Source organism: Rhopilema esculentum, chromosome 16 (assembly GCF_057945365.1).
Source record: "Rhopilema esculentum isolate cy_ngs chromosome 16, ASM5794536v1, whole genome shotgun sequence".
Lineage (NCBI taxonomy): Eukaryota > Metazoa > Cnidaria > Scyphozoa > Rhizostomeae > Rhizostomatidae > Rhopilema > Rhopilema esculentum.
In genome coordinates this window covers 14,195,715-14,210,212 of record NC_142830.1, presented here as the reverse complement: position 1 = coordinate 14,210,212, position 14,498 = coordinate 14,195,715, and the positions used below count along the sequence as shown (strand labels likewise).

Here is a 14,498-nt window from a genome sequence, read left to right as displayed (position 1 = left end):
AGTCATTCAAACTAATCACAGACTCTAAAAGGCTAATAGAAATTACTCATTCATCCAAAATCGATAGCATAATAAAAGGTAAATTCATATTGCCAAATAAGGAATTCGCCAAACCAAACATAGACTGGCTTGTTAAGGGAGGGCGGTGCCACCTGAAAATTTCTTAAAGGGGGGCTGAGCCCTCCGTAGCCACCCCTTCACGGCACCACTGTCTTGTGATAAACTTGCCATCGATGTCGCCATCGCCAAACTCAAAATGAAACCATAATCATGGAAAGAAGTCGTTCCTTTGCAATATTGTTGAATCTGTTCAAAGAGGTATCGCGGTCTTTATTATAACCTTATATCAGAGTTCCAATTACATAACCGAGCTCGATAGAACCATGTTTTCTTGCGGGTAGAAATTGTATATTACTTAGTAACAGCCCTGTTTGTGATAAGGATGTTAGGCAAAACCAAAGCAACCATGTTTTCGAAATGCTTAATCTATTTACTTCATGGACACAGGAGCGTCGAGATGGAGGGTCCGAAGAGAAGAGGTGAAAGGCCCAGGACCCATGCCTTGATGGGCCTCGTAAAAAAGCCCTTGCATAAAAACTAGCCCTTGCAGCAAACCAGTATTTTTAGCGTAAGCGGAAGCATATCACAATCTGAAGCACCAGTCTATTATCTCTGAACAATCGCTGGCGGTAAGTTTGGGCCCTTCTGAAAAAGCCTTACCACTCAAAAATCTTTAAGAAAGCCCTGTTGAATGGTAGTCAGTCGGATTCTAAATTAAGAAGCAGAAGCCAATAATCAGCCAAAATTTTTGATTTTGATTAAACTGACGAGACGATGTAGCTATTTTCTGGACTTTATCTCGATGCAAAAACAGGATTAATCTTTCGCAACGAACATCACAACACTTCCTTATCAAATCGTTCAGCGACTGCATACAGAAAAATTTTTGACATAGAGGCAGACTTATTTTTTCCAGGAGGGTGGGAGGGGCTGAAAAATTAATTGCAGCTGCTAAAGGAGGATGCCGACGGCAAAGAGAAGAAAGAGCTGACCAATGAGATGGCAGAATGCCAGTGCTGACCAATGAGATTGCGGATGACAGTCTCATCCTCCAATGAAATCCCATTATTCCACGCTATTCCGAGCACCGGTGGGTGAGTAAATTAGAATTCTCACTAAAGCCTGATTTACACGAGACGAATTTTTCGCGCAAAGCGAATTTTTCTCCACGAATTTTTTAGCTGCGAACTTTTCTGTCGAATTCGAAGTTCAATTTACACTGGCGAAATTTTTATGCGAATTCGCTGCAAATATTACAAAAGAATATAGCGACTGTTCGAAGAGTGCTCTTATCAGCAAGTTCAAAATTTTAATATATAATTTCAATATTAATATATAATAAATAATTTCAAAAAAACGATACTGGATTAGAAAAAATTATTCACGACGTCTTCAGAAGGGGGAATTCCATCTTTCGGTAAGAGAGGTTTATGTTTACATTTATAAGACCAGTATATATCTTATACTTTCAAAGGTCGCTATCGAAGCTTGCAAGAGCATGCGAGATCCTGTTAGTGCATCTGCTTGAAACTGTTGATTTTGAGCAGGCCAATTTGCAGCCAACGATTCAGCAATTTGAAGAAATTCTTGCCTATTTTATTATATTTCTGACATATTGGTAGAACGATGAAACTTTCAAGCCAGTTTTCATCAATTTGAAATTCAAATGTTTGAATAATAATCTGATATAAATCAACTTACATGAATTGTGTACAAGGAACAGGAAATTAATAATTATCAACCTTTTTTATTGACGTTTTAAAGGCGAGAGTGTTTGAAAAAAAGGAAAGACGTAGGCCATCTAAAACCAAAACAGAAGTCAGGTGTCTTCCAATGCTGTTCTGATTGGTTTATTTTCAAGGCGAAAATTTTCGCAGCGAAAAAGTAGGAATAGAGTACCGAAGTGTGACGTCATCAAAAATCTATTTTTAAATTTTCTTAAATTTGACAACATAATCTGAATGAACGACATAAAATACCTCTCAATATGCAAAATTAGTTAGATATGTTTCAAATTGGGCGAGATATGGCCAATGAAAGATTTCAAGTTTGCTAATTGCTGTGATTCTAGCATGGTTCATAAAGTTATGAACCAAGACCAAATTACAGAGGTTTGATGGGGGAATAGCCTGTGCTAATGAGGCCATATCTCAGCCAATTCGCAGTGCCTTCACTGATTTTGCATATTTAGAGGTATTTCATGATGCTCTTTCAGGTTATGGGATCAAAATTCAGAAATTCTAAAAATAGATTTTTATGACGTCATCACTTCGGTACTCTATGGTTTCTACTTTTTTGCAGCGAATTTTCGCTGCAAATTCGCTGCGAATTTTCAAACCCCAATTCTGCGCATATTTTTCGCGCATTCGCGGCGAAAAATTGGCTTCGCACGAAAAAATTCGTCTCGTGTAAATCAGGCTTAACGGAGGTAGCCAATCAACTATTTTCTCACCGGTGCCCAAATCCATAATTAGCCAATCATTTGCTTTTTTCTGGTGCTCAACGTCATCTGAGCACCGGCCAAGACAAAATAGCCAATAAAATTCAGGGAAATTGATGGATGGGGAACCGGCATGGGCTTTGAGAAGATTGATTGAGAAGGGGCCGTGTGTCTTATAATAAGCTTGGTGAGTGCGAGCACTTTATAATAGGTAGACCCTATGCAAAGGAATATAAAATGATACGGTATTATTTTTTCATTCAACGTGTGAACAGTATATTTTTTCATTTCAAAATATAGTTGTTCGCGGAAACAGCGACTTTTCTTTTTGGCCGTACTTTTAATTAACAATAATGTCAACACACAATTTATTTATTTAATTATTAGGTCTGTGGAGCTCACTACAGCGTTTACAGTTAATAGAGAATCGTTGCTCTTGGCAGCATCATTTGTTCTTGGAAGAATTTTGCGACATTCATATGCCAAACACCACAGAAAAAACAATGGTACGTAACATCCGTCACATTGAGAATAGTCTAATGTTTTTGCATCTAATAGCACGTTACATCCGTCACATTAAGGATAATCTTTTATTTATGCTACCAATAGAAATAGTAGATTACATTAAGAAGAAGCAATACAAGTTTCTTGCATTTCATTGTAACAATGAAGTATGATCATGTCAAATTTTCCGACTGTCATAATTCATTTTTTTGGTTAAAATGAAATATTATACGTTTAGTGGTAAAATTTTTGGAACAATTGCATTTTCTTTTCAAGGAGAAAGTAAAGTGGCGCTGTTGTATGGTGCCGCTATGAATGTTGGTAAAACAACAAGCCAAGAACTTTTAAATTTTGGCCAAGGTGCCAGTAAAAGAGAACATCTCTTGTTTCTTACTGGGGGAAATTTGAATTCAACAGGCACATCCGAGTAAGACATTAATTTCCACTACTGTTGGCAAGTTTATATTTCACAGCGTACTGTGTGTTATAGAAGATCATTCAAGCAAACATATCAAATACCGTGCATGTAACAAAAGGCAAAGAACATTAATATGCTTTACAGAAAACGTAAACAAACAGCTGGAAAATTTTATTTACATAAGAATAACATACAGCATTTAAGGCTATGAGAAAATATCAGATGTATCAATATTACATTATAGAGTATCAATATTACAGAGTATCAATTTGATTTTGAAAATATTCACTTGAAATAATTTAAGTTGTTTTTCACTCTAAAATAGTTTTGCGTCACTGAATAATTTTAGAGTACTTTACTTCTTTGTAGGAAAATGATGTGGAGAGTGTCGTCAAGAAGTACGCTTTTGATGCACTTTAATGACATAAAATCGATGGAGTCCTTGAGTGAATTTTTGCTTCAATTTCATGAAGGTTTACTCCAAGGTTCGGTGAAGCAAGGGCTGCAGAGTGCAAGACTGTGTGGAATGACAGTATCGACAAATGATGTGGAAACGCAACGGTATTTTCCATCTCAGTTGTTCAAATCAAATGATATCATTACGTTAAATGACAGGAATAAAGCTTTCTTCCTTTCAGTTTTTGGGATAAACAGCTCATCATTTTACTCATCCTTCTTTACAAACTCATCCACCTTAAGAGCTCGGATATAGCCAGTGAACCACTTTTCAGTTGGTTTTACTAGTCCTTTCCAAAAAATATTTAAAAAATTATAAGTTTTTAAAAAAGTTCATCTAATTATATATCTTTTTTCTTTCTAGAATAAGAGGAAGAATTTTGTCGTTGGAGTACAAGAAAGACGAAAATTTTCCGAATAATGGTCCTGAAATTAGAAATTTTATGGAAACTGCCAAAAACTATTGTGTAAGGATAGTTAACGTCTGTTACTTTTTATATGAACACAGCTCAAATCTTTTCTGAGAAACTCTTGGTAACAGGAAAGCTGGATTGTTTTAATACTTTTTAAGTTGCGTGGAAAAAATGACTAAAATACAAAACTTGTCAACAGGGATTCTTAACTGCATGGGCAATACTGCACGGAGAACGCTGGATGGCGATAGAGGAAGATTGCTGCGAAAAGCTGAGCCAGCTTATTGAAAAACTCATTCAAAAAAGGCAGCAAAGGTGGTGCGATATGCTTGCGACAATTCTTTTTACAAGGCATATGGTGTGTATACATTGCTACAGTAGGAAACAAAACATTTATGCAATTCATTATATGTGAAGAAAAAGATTATCATGTCAGATCAAACTGGAAGCTTGTGATTATAACTTTGTCATCATTTTTTTCACATTGCAGTACTTTAAGAGCCTTGGATTGGAAGACGATTTGGTGGCAAACGTTTTAAATTGCAAGAAGCGTTTCGAATCAAGTATTGGGCAAAACGCACCTTTCATGAACAGACTTGAAAATAGCATCATAAACAAGATTTGCCGCAAAGATGCTAAGGTAATTACACTTAGTAAATTTTATTCTCTTCTAAACCGATATGCATATGTTCGAAAAACAAACTGAGTATATGCAAAAAGAGTTAAAAAACCAACTATGCCTTGGCTAACTACTGACTCAAAGCATCAACTTTGAAATGTTTTGTTTATTTTGTAGATACTTACATGGCTAAATTGGAGTGTCATGGTGAGGCAAAACAACAACCTTGTTGAATGTGTGGCGATAAAATCGACAGTTGTAAGAAATGAATTTTCAGAAATCGGCGACAAGGTATGATTTACGATGTCTAACTGGCAAAAGTTTTCAAGGGATAGAGAGATACTGGAGGGGGAGATATGAGATAATTTTTTAGATCATATTTATGGTGACCATTCGAATTCCTTACTATAATTACTATTAGCTACTTTTAATCTGGACCCACTCAGAGACCATTGGATAAGGAGATATGAATAATATATAAAGCCATGAGAAGACCTTTATCACTTTACAATATGTGCCAATATTGTAACCAATGACCTTATCGTATCAAGGAAGCTAAATTTCAAACAGAAAAGAAAGCAATGAAAGAATGAAAATAATCATAACTTCAAAAAGCATTATTGATAAATATTCCTCATTAAAAAATGCATTTTCAGGAGATGAAATCAGAGGTAGAAAAGCTTTCGAAGAATAGCTTTTCGCAGAAGGTTTGCTTCTTAGATGAATCAAAAGAAGGTTCTTCAAAGGAAGCCTCGGATACCGATAATATGAAGCCATCCAAAGGTAGTTATTTTACACTAAATATTGTTGTCCTTAATTTGTTGTTTGTAGAAACTGAAGAGAGCTGATTCAGGTGTGGTTGAGAAAGAGATACAATATGACTTATATCAATTCGTTAACTAATTTTTTGTAATCATTTGGAATTGGCTGATTTTAAAAATTTTATTTCCTGAGATTTTAAAATATAAGTTCTTTAAAGATTTCCAGCTTCGATATTATTAACAAATTTTTGTTTTGAGTTTGAAAATATTATTAAAGTGTATTTTAGGGGAACATTGCCCGCTCTTGAAAAAGCCACGCTTTTTGATAAAACGAGATAAATATCGTTAATACAGTTTTGGTTAAAACTGAAACATGAACATTCGAGATGAGGCTGAGCAATGCCTTTATGATATTCTTAAAAAGGATGATTCTTATATACAATATTCATATCAGAGAAAAAGACTGTATGTCATTTGGAAAATTTGTTCAGATTTGAATATTTTAAAATAACGTGTTCTTGATTTTTCAACAGCACACAAGGTTCCATTGGCCACTTTTTCGAAAAAAATAATGGAATGGCTTCACTATGGTGACTGTGAACATTTTTTTACCGATATTCCTTCCTTATTTCCTGAAGAGTATTGAATCCAATATTTCAAGCAAAGTATTTTAACATAAATTTGGAAATTTTCTTAGATTCTAACATAACAAATATCTTCTGAAGCAAAGGCCTGAATGATGGAACTTTTAGTAATTTAAATTTAATTGTTGCACAGGTCTCCATGGTGGTGAAAAGCCAACTGAAGAAGCTACAGCGACAGCGTTGGACCAGAATATGGTGACAAAACTCCGTTCCATTCAAGAAACAGTTATTAAAAGATTGGATGAACCTTTGTGCCCATTAGATGGTATCGACCCTGTCCAGGTACTGTTAAACATTGAACTGAAACATGATATATGGATTTTTGTTGTCGTCAGTAGACATCCCTGTTCTATTTCTCACGTTCCAAGACTTAATATTATGTCAACAACCAAACAATACTTGTGTAACAAGTTTCGTTTCAATTTGATAATCAACAACAAAAAGCGATTGTCAACCTTAATGTATACATGAATCTTCCTTACAGGATATTTTGACACCAAGGTAAAAAAAATCTACGAGACATATACTCCAAGAAGAAAAGAGGCATTTAAAAAGGTGCATCTGAATTTATGTTAAAGTCTTTAATATTGTATAAGGAATTATTGTTTATTTGTCAAGACAAGAGTGTAGATTATATTTCTTTATAAGGTTTATTGCATATTTAATTTAGGGGTAAAACATAAAATATGAAACATAAAACATTAATACCTTTGTAAAATGTATGACCCAAATCAAAGTTTTGGAGAAATTTTGTATTTCATATTTGAAATTCTTTTCATGAAATGTAAAAAGATTTAATTGAAGCCATTATTATAAACAGGGAATGGAATGGCAATCAAATCAAAGGAAAGGAAGGGTAACAGATGCCTCAACTAGCCCTTCAAAATATGACTTGCTAGAAGAGTCGCAAAGAATTCCTACAGCAAAGAGAAATCTCTTCGCCGACGGCGCAGTGGGAATTTGGGCAAAATGTATAAGTTTGTTGACGTTCATGAAGATTTACTCTCAATTTAAACTCATTCTCCATATCTTAATTCCAGTACAAAAAGCAGATACAGTTATATGATAGAAAAACGGGTAATGTACTTGAAACATGATATGATGACTAAACTACCTGGAACTATTCATTTTTGTTTTTTAGCTACCAGCATCCAATAAAATTACTTAAAGTTATTGGACACTCTGTTTCACCACTCCTTGCTCTTCTTGTTAATCAGTCCTTCCAGTCTGGAATTTTCCCTGATAAACTCAAAATTGCTAAGGTTATTTCTCTTTTCAAAAAAGGAAATCCTGAGCTCCCTTCAAACTACCGGCCAATTTCTCTTCTACCAATTTTCAGCAAGATATTTGAGAAGCTAATGTATAGACGACTTTATAGATTCCTTGAAATCCATAATATTCTTTATTCTTTACAATTTGGATTTCAAGAAAACCACTCAATTGATCATGCCCTTGTGAGTTTAACAGAAGCTATAAGAAATACACTTGATAACAAAAGACTTGGTTGTGGTATTTTCATTGATTTGCAAAAGGCTTTCGATACGGTTAATCATAAAATTTTGCTTTCAAAATTGGAACATTATGGTATACGTGGATGTGCCCTTCAGTGGTTTAGATCATATCTATCTGATAGAAAGCAATATGTTTCTGTTAATGGAAATAACTCTGACTTACTTTCAATTACTTGTGGTGTTCCACAAGGTTCTGTACTGGGCCCATTACTTTTCCTTATCTATATCAATGATCTACCCAATGCTTCTAAGAGACTTACTTTTTATCTCTTTGCCGATGACACAAACATCTACTATGAATCCAAAGATTTAACTAATTTGATGAAGATTGTCAACAAAGAGCTGAGATTAGTAAAGAAATGGCTTGATGCAAATAAACTATCATTAAACATTGATAAGACCAACTACATCATCTTTCATTCTTCATCTTCTAATGTTCCTTCTGGTCCCGATATCAAAATAGGGAAGAAACAGATTAAAAGAGTAAAGTTTGTTAAGTTCTTAGGTATCCTCCTGGATGAGCATCTTTGCTGGAAATATCATCTTAATGAACTCTCTAAAAAACTAGCTAAAACATGTGGGCTGTTTTTCAAAATTAGAAACTTACTTCCATTAGATGTCCTAGTTTGCTTGTACAATGCTTTGTTTCTGTCCTTCCTACAATATGGTCTGATTGTTTGGGGTCAAACATATGCATCTTACATTGATCCAATTTTCAAATTACAGAAGCAAGCTGTCAGAGCCATTTCATTTGAGTCTCGCATGTCTCCTTCTCTTCCAATCTTCAATGACCTTAAACTTTTGAAACTTTCTGAACTTTTTGAACTCCGATTATTAACCTTTGTTTTTGATTCTGTTAATAAAACTTCACCTACTTGCTTTCATGACTTTTTCCTACTTAATTCATCTGTTCATCGGTATTCCACAAGACAGGCCAATAAAGGTGACCTATACATGTTTCAAAAAAACAGTCTTCAATATGGTCTCAAGTCTATTAGATATCTTGGTGCTAAACTTTGGAATGCATTACCTGTGGAACTCAAAAATGCCTCATCAAAAACATTGTTCAAAACAAAACTGAGAAGTTATTTATTGAGCATAGTCGACTGATCAATCTAAATTTGTGCTACTTTGCAGTTTATATACTGAAGATGAAAACTATTTAAACTTGTATGAAATTAACCTGGCTATATATTAGAACAGGGGGGGCTCTCTCCTCGATTAGTTTACCTATTGAGAGAGCTCCTCCTTTAAATAATTCCCCACATGCAATTTATTATTTAGCTCCTCTTTGTATGTCTATTGTATTTAGTTTTCTGTAACATTGTATTAATTTTTTATTTTGTTTTGTAAAATTATGTATTCAATCTATGTAGTTTAGTTATTTGTATGTACTGTAGAATTTTAAATTGTATGTGGAGAATTTGAATTATATATATGATAATTATATATATGAGAAAAAATAGCTGGTCACCAATTTACTGAATCTCAAAGTAATGATTTCAAACTGTATAAATACGAATAATTTCCTTCACCTTATTTTATCCAGGGAGATTAATAGTGGCTCACCAAAATGGGTGCAAGTATAACCTCTATATGATTTTTAAGCTTAACCAGTTTTTGCTACTTTTTCATTTCATAACTCTACTCTACAGGAATTATTCATATTTTTTTGTGTTACTATGTGGCCATATTTATCCACAGGCGCACATCACGAGGAAAGTGATCAGTCATGCACACTTAAGGCTGATACTCCAGTGCAAAGTGAGTTTCTTAATTCGCACAAAAAATATAAACTGATCTTGTTGAAGTGAATGCTTGAATTGAGCAGCTAATTATCAACTTACAAAAATTGCTCATTGTACAGCAGTATTATCAAGCAATCTCATTACAGATGTGCAAAGGGAGAGGCGACCAAGGCGGGAAACAAAACAGTATGGGTATGGATCGAAAGATCAAGGTGGAGGTAATTATGTTGGCTTATTATATTGTAGGTGATAATGACAATTTTCTTCTCATGCTTGCCAATTTGAAATAGCGAATATATTAAAAAGTGTATAGATATTATTCATTCAAATCCATTTCCGAATAACTAAGTTAATTTCTGTCTTTACCAGGGAGGAGAAACCGTCGTGAACGACAGTTTTGTATATGCAAAAAGGTAACAAACATCATATGAGTTACAGAATAGTTGAAATATTTATTTTTGTAAGACGCAGATCGGGAAATATTCCACGTTCTACGCCGTTCTTGTAGATGTATTTCAACAATCTAATGTATTTTTACAATCTATTGTAACCAAAGAAAAGTATCAAAGACTGAAATACTAGAATTCAAATTTCCACAGCATAGTTTTCCATAGTGAAGATTTGAAAAAAACAAGGTCACAAGAATTCCAATTTTCACAATAATTTGTAAAACAGAAATAAACAATTCATAGACTCAAGGAAAACCCAACAATTAAACATAAGGACAAGTCAGAGGGTAACTAGGGATCGACTGACAGAATCAAAGCATGGCTTTGCAAAAAAGCTAATGGAGGCATGGCAAGGAATACTTCTGTAACATGCCTGTAGCTAATTATGACAGACGATTGAATCAGTTTAACTGAATTTTTCCACTTTCATGTTTTAGGATCCGGATGGCAAGTATTCACCCTTAATTGAGTGTTCAGGTGACCCCAAAAATGTGAGTATCCCGTTGCAATATTCCCAGCACCTGTGACATCTCTATTCAACTATTCACACCACCAGTAGTGTAGCCAGGATGGTAAGATTGAGGGTGGGGGTGTAAAGGTGAGTTGAGGAAGAAAAAATGTAGATTTGTGCCCTTTGGAATGCTAGAAAATGCTTTTTTCAAATAAATATTTTGCCAACCCCCTCACTACTCAATGTTCTCAACCCTGGCTATGCAACTGTATTTGAAGAATCCATCCTGTTTAATTGATGCAGATTGATACAATTTAATGGGGAAAAGCAAACTTTCAAGTAGGGGGGTGGGGGGGGGCAAGCCAATACGCCGATAAATGACAAGATTCAGCAAAAGATGGGTATGCATTTTCACACACCTACAATTTTCCGTTTCTGCTTCAAGTTTTCATACATGATAAGAACAGAAATAAGCAGCTCTTTAGCGAACACATTTCTCCAAATTTCAGTTCCCTGGAAAGAATTGGTTCCATACCAAATGCCTCAAAATGAAAGGAGACCCACCAAGTGGAGATTGGTAAGGTTTTACATTCTCAGCATTTATATCATTAAAAATGGCATTTATTGTTCTCTAGAGGGGTCTTAGTTTCCTTTTTTCCAAAGAAACCATAAATGCACATGAATACAATTTTTTCCATGATTGTTGCTATGCTTCCATACTCTGTCTGAAAACCAATAGAGCAACTAGCAATCCTGGGCCCCCCTCTTCACCATTTTTAGATTTGTCCTGTGCTAATTGTAATTAAGATATACTAAAAAATACAATGCACCAATGTATGAAACTGCAGAAGAGCTAAAGCAAATCGCAGGCCTATGAAAGGCAGACAACAAATTATGTACAAAAAGAATAAATCATAAGCCAAAACGACGCCACATTTTTTTACTGCAAGTAGCTGAATCATAACTATAGTGAAAAACTGTTTCTTTTTCTGTAGGTATTGCGCTGACTGCATCAGACACAAACAAAATACAAAGCCAGTCTCATTCAAAAGAAAAAGAAAAGAATAGACTAACAACAATTCATACTGCAATTAAATACAGCCACTATCTCTATCTCTCTGGCCGTTTAACTTAAATTTTTAAAGATAAAAGATAACTTTTTTAATTTTTCTGCCATTTGTATTATCTTTGAAGTTTTTCTTTTCTGACTCATTCTACACAAAGATGGGCGGTCATCTAGATGAATCTATTTAATCAAAACATCTATAAAAATTAGCACTTTGATTCACATTTTAAAAAAGGGATACTAAGCTTAATTGTCAATGCCCAATAATTTACATGACAGCTTCAAGATGATTTTTGAAAGCCTCTAGCAAAAAACTGCCTAAATTAATAAGCCCCAAGCAGCTAAAGCAAGGATTTACAGTAGGCAGACTAAAAAATGAAAGACAATATTCTATAGAAAAAAGACTGCCTCGTTTTTAAGATAATATTAAAATCAATGAAATATCCCTTTCCGAGTACACAAGTATCTACATAAAATATGTACTAGCCAACACTCTCGACACCCATACCACCCAAAACACCCATCACACTATTCATGTGTACAAGTATATACATACTATGTACTAGCCAACACTCTCGACACCCATACCACCCAAAACACCCATCACACTATTCATGTGTACAGGTATATACACATACTATGTACTAGCCAACACTCTTGACACCCATACCACCCAAAACACCCATCACACTATTCATGTGTTTATGTGACACTCCAATTAGCTGATTCATTTGAATTCTCTGTTACTGAATATCACAAATATGAATTTAGGGGCAAGAATTTGTAACGATGTTTATTACATAGAATAACGAGGGGGATTCCCGCTAAGCCAATCAGGTGCATCGTAACTAAAGGTTCTAGGCAACCCGTAGCAAGGAAAGCTACGGTCTATCAAAGATTAAGGCGTTGGTAGCGGCAAAAATTAAGGCAATGGCCTTTCAGGTAAGTGATAACACACAATCTTTGTGAAAGATTGTAAGGCATCAGAAAATAATATATGCATCTGGTAGAGGAAAAGGATGAATTGCCAGGTTGCATTTTATTTGGCCATGTTATTAGTTAATTTGAGTTTTGCAAACGCGAATCAAAACAAAATCTTCAACATTATAAATGAAAGATAGGTAAAATTATTCAGAGAGGGAGCGCCAAATTTGAGAGGGGTGCTCATTAGATAGGACCTGAGCTTTGAAATTCAAACGATGATTCTTTTTACAAAAATCAATCACACTTGTTATTGGCAATCATTTGGCAAAATAATTACAAGATTTCAATTTCATCCGAGTTGAAATCTTTGTCGATTTGCATAAATACTGGTGTGACATCTCGGATATTTAAATTGTCGTTACCTGCAAATGTATTTTTATGTAATTCTATCAGTTGTTGCAGAAAACTTTCCCAATTAAAACAGCATAGTTTTTATTAAATATTTTTAAACTGATGACTACTGCAATGATTTGCAGGTCTCCATATGTTTTCATAATTTGGGGGGCGCTCGTTGGATAGAGGGTGCTCATTAGAGAATGTTTGCTCAAAAAGGGGGCGCGAATTAGAGAGGGACGCTCATTTGAGAGAATACGCTACTTAACATCGCAACCGAAAAGTGGGCGCGGTCAATTTGTTGGGTGTGGTCCCTTAAACTGAGCACCGGTCAGAAATTTCCTGGATCCGCCCCTGTTTGCCTGCATACCTTGAGAATACCTTTTTCATGCAACCATGGGAATTGAAAGAACTCTAAAGCAATAATGTTGATGTTAAGATTTTATGTGATACAGCCTACTGTTTTTAGTTTTATGTGATACAGCCTCATAGGCATAATTTGATGAAATCTTGTGTAAAACTACTAAGTTTTACAGGGCAGATAAAGATCGAAAACCAGTCTCCAGTTCGCAATAATGCTTTTTAAATCAAGATTCTTCAATAATGAATGCATAAATTAGCAGCAACCAACGATTACAACATAACGACTTCTTTCAACGACAACTTCGACTCGACTGGACTTGCACTCAAAGAACATACGCTTTTAACAACATGAGTGACGCACACAAAACCCTAATGACACAAATTAACGGCAAATGGACTAATAAAAATGGACAAATAACAACTAAAATAGAGATGGCACGATGACAAACAAAATGACTGACGCAAACATCGAAAGACATTCTCATTAACAATAACGAACCACAAACATGATACACGACAGACAAAACTAGTTGTATAACATTACTCCCCCCTTTGAAAGACAAGCCTCCTGGCTTGATCTCTCGAAGGGGAAGAAACATAAAAGTATTATAAGGCAGCACGAAGAATCAATCAAATAATTTTACTGAAATGAGTAAATCAAGTACCATCTAAGAAATAATGTCCCTGTCCAAGTTTATTCCGTCCATACGGTTCTCTACCCGATGCTATAACAACATTATGTACACGTAAAGGTCCTTCTCTTCTTTTAGTGTCCATCAAATTTTTTTCATATGTTGTGGCTAATAAACCCTCGTCAACTTCCATTGGTTTTGAAGAAGGCAGTCGCGTCACCATTGGTCGTGATAGTTTATGTGACTCCAATTCATTGACAATCTCCTCCAATTTCTTAACTCGAGTTTGAAGATCTTGAAAGTGTGGCTCATTTCTTTTGATGTTGCCAATAAAGGTAACCCGAGGTCGCTCTTCAGCTACCGAGGCAACAATCACAGGTTCATTTTGATCACACTTCTCCTGGGATGCTAAAGAAAATTTCCTGTCCCTACAATATTTGGCAACGTGACCAACGCGCAAACAACAATAGCAAATGGGCTGGCCATCTTCAGCACGATAGACATTAGTTCGATTCACGAAGAAATTTCTCCCATTCTCCTCTGCCAACCTCACCCTTTCGGCCATGTGAGATACAACGGTCTTTATAATATCCAACAGAACTTCTCTGAATTGTTCTGTTGAAATCATTTCCATTTTTTTCTGCGA

At 35.0% G+C, this 14,498-nt stretch overlaps 2 protein-coding genes across 4 annotated transcripts; both read left to right on the top strand.

Moving 5' to 3' along the window:
• Positions 1–148: 148 nt before the first annotated feature.
• On the top strand, positions 149–11,853 carry LOC135682687 (uncharacterized). Of its 3 annotated transcripts, XM_089113024.1 has the most exons (10): positions 5,607–5,693; positions 6,205–6,597; positions 6,800–6,870; positions 7,136–7,286; positions 9,531–9,590; positions 9,721–9,792; positions 9,944–9,987; positions 10,461–10,514; positions 10,984–11,051; positions 11,470–11,853. In XM_089113024.1, the coding sequence occupies exons 4-10, from the start codon at positions 7,139–7,141 to the stop codon at positions 11,540–11,542; spliced, it is 519 nt and encodes a 172-aa protein (XP_088969150.1). In that variant the 5' UTR covers positions 5,607–5,693; positions 6,205–6,597; positions 6,800–6,870; positions 7,136–7,138; the 3' UTR covers positions 11,543–11,853. The 3 variants fall into 3 exon arrangements, 2 of the variants coding, with proteins under 2 accessions (XP_088969150.1, XP_088969149.1); XM_089113023.1 differs by having other exon boundaries at positions 5,620–6,597; XR_016144668.1 differs by lacking the exons at positions 9,531–9,590; positions 9,721–9,792; positions 9,944–9,987; ... (1 more) ...; positions 10,984–11,051; positions 11,470–11,853 and adding exons at positions 149–1,154; positions 4,782–4,931; positions 5,088–5,201 and having other exon boundaries at positions 5,567–5,693; positions 6,205–6,261; positions 6,449–6,597; positions 7,136–7,451.
• LOC148958361 (uncharacterized) lies at positions 2,629–4,775 on the top strand. The gene is made up of 5 exons (XM_089113022.1): positions 2,629–3,006; positions 3,281–3,431; positions 3,792–3,983; positions 4,243–4,345; positions 4,491–4,775. Exons 2-5 carry the CDS (start codon positions 3,316–3,318, stop codon positions 4,704–4,706), a joined length of 627 nt encoding a protein of 208 aa, XP_088969148.1. The 5' UTR covers positions 2,629–3,006; positions 3,281–3,315; the 3' UTR covers positions 4,707–4,775.
• Positions 11,854–14,498: the final 2,645 nt, after the last annotated feature.

Excerpts from the sequence above, each read along its gene's own strand:
- LOC148958361 (XM_089113022.1), top strand. The coding sequence starts at position 3,316 with ATGAATGTTGGTAAAACAACAAGCCAAGAACTTTTAAATTTTGGCCAA. Across the intron at positions 3,432-3,791 it reads AATTCAACAGGCACATCCGA|GAAAATGATGTGGAGAGTGT; the intron begins GTAAGACATTAA and ends ACTTCTTTGTAG. Across the intron at positions 3,984-4,242 it reads AATGATGTGGAAACGCAACG|AATAAGAGGAAGAATTTTGT; the intron begins GTATTTTCCATC and ends TTTTCTTTCTAG.
- LOC135682687 (XM_089113024.1), top strand. The coding sequence starts at position 7,139 with ATGGAATGGCAATCAAATCAAAGGAAAGGAAGGGTAACAGATGCCTCA. Across the intron at positions 9,591-9,720 it reads GGCTGATACTCCAGTGCAAA|ATGTGCAAAGGGAGAGGCGA; the intron begins GTGAGTTTCTTA and ends ATCTCATTACAG. Across the intron at positions 11,052-11,469 it reads GACCCACCAAGTGGAGATTG|GTATTGCGCTGACTGCATCA; the intron begins GTAAGGTTTTAC and ends CTTTTTCTGTAG.